The sequence below is a fragment of the Mastacembelus armatus genome, chromosome 3 (genome assembly GCF_900324485.2).
Source record: "Mastacembelus armatus chromosome 3, fMasArm1.2, whole genome shotgun sequence".
Lineage (NCBI taxonomy): Eukaryota > Metazoa > Chordata > Actinopteri > Synbranchiformes > Mastacembelidae > Mastacembelus > Mastacembelus armatus.
This window is the reverse complement of record NC_046635.1, coordinates 10,838,167-10,845,177: the sequence shown is the minus strand read 5'-3', so window position 1 is coordinate 10,845,177 and position 7,011 is coordinate 10,838,167. Positions and strand designations below refer to the sequence as shown.

Below are 7,011 nucleotides of genomic sequence, written 5' to 3'. Positions count from 1 at the left end.
GTGTACCCCTGCCTTTCACCCAAAGAGAGCTGGGATAGGCTCCACCAGACCCTAAATAGGAATAAGAAGGTAATGTTTGGATGGCTGATTTTTAGCTGCATCTAATTCTGAAATCCACTTACAAAGCTCAATAAAGAACAATTTATCCCCTCAATATGATAACAAATGTTCATTAAATATCTGAAGAGGAAACTGTGAAACATCATGCTATAGTATTGTGGAGCAGCACATCAGGTCAATTGTAAAAAGGTATCATCATAGAAATTTTTTTTAAAGATAGTCTTAGAAGGGAAACACACTGCCCAATACCAACCATTTACATATACATTTTTAAATAACTTCTGTTAGGTATTAGTTAATAGGAATGTTCTGTGATGTAACAGAGGTCTATTTTAGCCATAAATATCAATTACAGTAGTTATTTTCTATTGTCAAAGTGCAGTCACTGTTTTTAAAAGCACTGCTTCATTAATCATTGATTGAGTAGCTTCTGCAATCTCTGCCTTTCTTCATCTCAGAGCAAAGGTGAAGGTGTGTGGTACTGTCAGTATATAGCATTAGCTACACCAACATGATATGAACTGTCTACAACATCAGAAATCATGCATGAGCCTCTTCTACTAGGTGTAAAGTTGTATTTTATGGATTTCTGCTTGAATGAAAACACCATCACCATACATTAGTGCATTCTGCTGTACTTACTATTGGGTTTAAAGTTGTTGGTGAATTTGAGCCAAATCTGCCAAAGTTTGGATGGTAAAAAATATTCACATGGTTGTCAATTCAAACGTCATTACCACATTTTATTAAATGAATGCGACACAGCACTTACAATAATTTTACTGTTGCAATTTCTGCAAAGCACCAGAAACAGGATCCAACAATACGGACTGATTTTGAGATTAAAAGTCCTTTAGGTCTGCTAATGGCTAAAAAAAAAAGCCTCTAACTTTCTAAATGAAAGTTGTTACAGGGTATTTAAAATTACTTTGATAGAAAAATCCCAGTATCAAAATAAATACCACAGATAAAGAAGAGCGTCACACAAGATATTAGTAACCACACCTGCGAATCTTTGATTGAAACTGCAATACAAAGCAGCACAATAAGTTTAGTGGCTTATTCTTCAAGCGACTTAATAAATTTATCATACGCAGCTTGATCCATGAGACTATCAAGTTCTTCAGGCTTTTCAATCGTCATCTTGATTAGCCACCCTGAAAGGTAAAAATTCAAATTTTAAAACCATGAAGAACCAGATACATTATTCAGTTTTAGTAGCTTCTCATCTACCTGGGGAATAAATAAAAAAAGAAGATATCCCTGGAAATGACTATGGAAAATGTAATGGAAAAGAACAACTGATTGTAAGATGTTTACCCTCTGCATAACATGCTTTATTCACAAGCCCGGGATTTTCTGCCAGTTCTGTGTTGAGTTCAGTCACTTCTCCGGTGAGCGGTGAGTACAGCTCACTGGCAGCCTTTACACTTTCCAAAGCACCAAACTCCTCTACAACGCACACACAGAGACAATGTGACAAATAATATAGTTATTTACAAAAGTTTCCATTTTTAGGTTCACTTAATAAAAAGTGACACTGCAACAACAGTTTAATATAAGCATCTTAATGTGCTGTTAAAAAATAAATAAATAAATACAAAATTTGCCCAGGGATGTCCAAACTTTACACACCTGTACTTCTTATTTGACTTATTAGTAGTGTTTTTCAGCCTCTTACCCATTTGTTCAAGTCTTTGGCCAACTTCAGGGAGTCCACAGTATACCACATCGCCTAATGCTTCCTAAAATGATAGCACTGCAGTTATAACCCACATAAAGTATCATAGAAAAGCACATAAATTACAAGAATATACTGATATCCAGATGCCAATTCTACATTTTAAAGTGTAGCCTTGAGCTACAGCTTCTTATATTCTGTATATTATTTTGTGACCAGTGAAAAGATCAAAAACAATGCATTAGTCTGGTTTCTGATACCGCAGTCTGTTTGAGGTAACCCAGACCCCTTTGGTCCCACTGTAAATGTAAATCTTTGCCAGTCACCCATATTGATTGCCAATTGCGGTACATCATTACTTTCAAGGCAGACACCAGACTCAAACTTGTTTTGTAGTGCTGATATATCTTAGTTTCAGCAACAATATTTTTTTATGTAGGCATTTTGGACAACTTATGAATTATTCGACTGTAACATTGCACAGCAACACCTATATTTAATGATGTCTGAAAAAACGTTCTGCAGATTTCATAATAGCACAGAGGATTCTTGGACTTAAATTGCACATGAGACACAAACTATTAAAATCAGTGAGGTGCGGTAGTGATTTGCACCCAGTTGGTTAAGTTGTTGGTTTGTAAGTTTAATTAAATTTAGCAAGCCACCAGATGTCACTGTGCTTGCTGTGTTTAAGACCCCAAAGCTTTTTTGGCACAAATATCTGCTCATTTCTTATCTCAACAGTGAAAGATGCAAAATGTGGCTTAAGTCCAATCCGCATTTACAAACAAGCAGCCATATCTCAGTTCCAAAATTATAAATGAGTCACGTTCTCAACAGAATGTTTGTCTTTGAGCCAACCAAGGGTTGGTGAGCTGAGCGGTGGTCACTGTAAGACATGCTACCCAGGAGCTGGCAAAGTTATTGCTGAGTTGCCGCGGGATCAACAACACGCACAGAGTGTGTGTGGGTGTTGTTGTTTCCCGTCTCTCTGTTCCTGCTGCTGTAAAGCACACCTATAGAATCAAATTTTCACCACTGTAGGGATGGTATTAGCCAGGTGGTGAGCCTTGCCTGGTGTTTACACAATATAGTGCTTGGGGTTCTGAATAAGTTCAAGAGTTTTATTTTTTCTAAATGCTGTTTGATAAACTCCAAGCGGGCTGTCAGATGTGTTGTACTCAAGACTGGCTTTTATCAATTCCCCCTGAGCTTTGTTCTGGCTGGGATTGGCTCCAGCAAATCAAGGCTCTCCCAAAATTTAAACCTTCTTCTGGGGTAAAATGTCAATTATACCATTTTTATACCACCAGAGATGGGAACCTGGACTTAAGTCACACATATAGAGTGACCAGAAACCTGCCTTGGATTCCAGATTTGTAAAGAATTTTTATTTTACCTTTTTATTTGTGTGCGTTAACATTTAGGAAATGTCTGATGAGCTGAACTGTTCTTCCAATCCATGACCTGATGTCACAATATAAGCATATTTTATGAGGGGCATGAAGGGGTTGTAACAATCAAGACCGGCTAGGACAACCCCCCCCAAATATCATATCATAATGATGCAATAAAATTATTAACTGTTATAAAACATGATGAAATGGTTGGCTGTATTAGTATGTCCTTGAATACCCTCTACTGTACATGGGTGGAGATCTCAACCCCCCACAGTTGAATAGATGTTACATCTTTGCGTCACAGGGGCCCAGACATAATGCATTGAGCAGAGCATCTTCTTCTCAAACTGGTCATATATTCACATTTAACTTCTTGGCACTAAGGTGGCAGATGAAGAAAATATAACAATGAATGAAATTGGGTAAATAAAGTACATAATTTACCTGATAATTAACAACTAATCAATGCTGATACTGTATGCTAATAGATAAATGAGTGATGACAATGCAGTAAATGCTTTGAATGCAGTTTTCTAAGCAGTCTGGATTCTATGTGGCGGCTGAATGAAAGCTCATTTCAACCATAAGAGACTTGAGATTCGACTATGACTTTCTCACGTCCTTACATTTTACTATGTTGTTGACCAGTTAGCAGGAGACACAAAATCATCTAAACCTTTCAGCAAGTGCCTGGCTTCTGAATTTTCTATGCACCACTGCAATGTGGCAGCAACCTACTCGTCTCAAACCAATCAGAAAAACTGTAAATATGTTAAAGTACAGTTCCTGCAGGGCAGGACAAAGTACAGCACTGAGCTGCACAATACAGACATTAGCATATTGCTATTTTTAGATTACCATCAGTACACCCTGAACCAAGTGTGTTATTGATCAATGAGTAGTCAAAAGACAGGCACTAACAACATACCTGAGCATAACTGCTGATACCAATTGTGCCAATGCCACCCTCCACTCTTACCCACTCATGCTTATCTGTGAACTTTAGCGCTGCAGAGAGAATAAGAGAATATTGTAGTTAGGAATTAGTGTGTGCAAACAACATGTTATTAATCTGTATGAACCAAACAAGGAGCTGGTGCTAAAATAACTGTTGGGCAACAGACAAAAGGCCACAAAATTCGTATGTCCAAAGAACACCCTGTACACTGTACTATGGAACCAAAAAGGGAAAAGTCGACTGTGTCTTACGCAACACCATGTGCTGTAATTACAAAATAAAAAATTGTAGTTTGCTGGTTGCAATGGGACTGAGAAATTCACTTGTCAGGATCATGGTCTTCCTGTAAGTCTTGAGTTTTTGAGGAATGGGCAGGACTGCCCATCAGGGGTTTAGATCCTAAACAAAAACTCAAGACTTTTTGCTTCAGTCAGCTGTGCAGATGTAAAAAGCCTTCTGGTTGCTTGCTGTCATAAACTTACCCCTGGGAAGACACCTAATGCTTTAACAATTTCCAGTGTTGGCATCGGACCATGCAGAAAAATACAGGTTTGAACCGGATTGTAAATTATGCAAGATGCTGATGTATGGGTGGGAAGAGCTGACAGTGCTGACAGTCGAGTATTCCTGCATGAAACCGCTCTTTCCTACTCATTAACTGTGTGAGAGCCTTAATAAAAATGTATCCCTCACTAAGTGATGATGCCAAGATTAATGAGGAAATACTGAAAGTGTTGACATTTTACACCACAGGTACACATAAAATTCATTACTCCGCAGCTATGGCACAACCACATGTCCATGATCAGGGGGGGCTTTTGTTAAATAAGCCACTAGCTACTTGGTGAGAAGGAATAGCTCATTTCTTCTTCTGTTGTCAATACTTTACAACGCAACCTGGAGCTGGTGTTTTCGCTGGCTCCCATTGATATCAGAAAGGTGTAAGGCGACCAGGCAACACAACATGTGTTCGGTAGTTTTGCATGGTAAAGTTTTTGTGTTTTAAGGACAGCCACTTCCTAAAACAAACTTTGAGCAGCCTCCCTGTCGCATTCCTCAGCTCCACAAACTGCGTGAGTTTTTTTTTTTTTTCGCCTATTGCAAACAGTCAGGAATGTGGGAGCAGCCCGCATGTAGTATGAAACAGCACAGCTCCTTTGACCGGCCGTGTCTTTCTCTCTTTTTCTTTTTTTTACCTGTGGACAGGGCCGAGGTGGTGCTCAGTGTCCGCGGAGAGCCGCTCCTCCACAGCAGCCGAGTCGCTGAAAGCTGCGCTGCGGGCGAGAGCTGAGGCAGTCTGGGAGAAAAGTTAGCAGAGAGGCACCGCAGCGCTGCTCTCATCGCCATCTTCACTCACTCTGCGTAAACTGACTAATCCCATGCGCGTGCGCACACACACACACACACTCGGTCGCGGGAGCGCGCACTGGGTTAGTCCACTTGTTTGCGGACTCCCGCCGCGAGAGGGGAGGAGGGGGAGGAGAGGGAGGGATGGATGGATGGATGGATGAAGGGTGAAATAATTACAGACTAGTATAACAGTCTCCCGGTGACCTGCGCCAAACTAGCCTGTTTGTGTGAAGGGTTAAAAACACACTGAGAAGTGTGGGACATGTTTAATTCAGAACCAGCCGGCACAGTGAAATCTGTTCAAAGAACGCTGCAGCCCATTACAGACATATTTGTAGTCTGTGTCTTTGCACTTGTCTCCCTCCATATGAAAAAGTACCTGGGTAACAGTGAGATTTCACAACACTTTACTGAAGTCTTCAGTGTGTGCACATTTTACATATGACCCTAAGCCCCAGGAGGAAAAGAGATCAGATAAAGTTATCTGAACACTGATTTATTTCTTTATTTGGCTGATTCAGTTTCCAAAAGCAGAATTAGGGGGAAAGGGTTAAAAACTGAACACACAGCTGTAATACTATGTTTGTGTAATGTGTTGTGAAAATAATAAAATTAGGTGCGTTATGTACTCTGTGCTAATAAACAAATGTTTGAAGCTACAGTGAACAGAAGTATACATTATTCCTTCTTAGCATTCAGCCAATACCAAGATGTCTGTTTCTGCAGCCGACCCCTGGTGACAGTCAGGGGGGAAAAAAAACTTCATGGACACTTAAGGTGTGTGAATAAGCAATGACTAGATAGTATATGTTGGGGCTGCAAATCAATAATTTGTGGGACAAAAAGACACCTTAGTTGCTCAAAATGCAACGGCTCCACACCATGTGCTCACTGAAGTTATACATTTGATTCATGCTGAAGCCTGAAGGACCTGGGAGACTACTAAATGGCCACAGATGGATGTTTAACAATTGCTTGAAATATGGAATTCATGCAAAAAAGGGAAGATGTTTGCTCGACTATTGCAACTCTCAATTCCCACTCCTCACCTAGGCTTCGTTCAGGATGACTAAAACATAGGTAAGGTTTTGCTGCAGGGCTTAACCATCTGGCATGTACTGTCGACTCAAAAACCACATTGAATCTGCTTTGAAGATTGCATGTGGATGGAAGCTACTTTAGACACCTGTTCACTGTCCATAATCACGCCAAGCCACTGACAAGAGCTTTTAAGATCTTTTTTTTTTTATGCTTCTGTTTGGGGCTGTCAATCCTGTTGTGCTGATACCTTTGAAGGCACTAAGTATCCCCAAAACAATACTTACTGGTGCAAGTTACAACACACAACACCAGCTTACAAAACTACAGTGAAGCATGATGGTCTTTTATTACATGACTCTTTCAAGTAATCACAAGAGACAAATAATGGGTAAGAAAATAATTGTGACATAGAATATGACGAGATTAACAAATGGTAAATTTTAAAAATCACTTTTCTTACTTAACAGTTCAGTTGGCCTATTTTAAGGCAGATTAATCAAAAAGAATCACAGGATAACGGG

The 7,011-nt window shown here is 39.7% G+C and overlaps 1 protein-coding gene across 1 annotated transcript; it reads right to left on the bottom strand.

The window, feature by feature from the left end:
* Window positions 1–778: 778 nt before the first annotated feature.
* Window positions 779–5,487, bottom strand: gcshb (glycine cleavage system protein H (aminomethyl carrier), b). Its single transcript, XM_026320603.1, has 5 exons — window positions 5,296–5,487; window positions 4,070–4,149; window positions 1,742–1,805; window positions 1,381–1,512; window positions 779–1,217 (listed from the first exon to the last, which is right to left on the bottom strand). Exons 1-5 carry the CDS (start codon window positions 5,444–5,446, stop codon window positions 1,120–1,122), a joined length of 525 nt encoding a protein of 174 aa, XP_026176388.1. The 5' UTR covers window positions 5,447–5,487; the 3' UTR covers window positions 779–1,119.
* Between the last annotated feature and the right edge of the window lie 1,524 nt (window positions 5,488–7,011).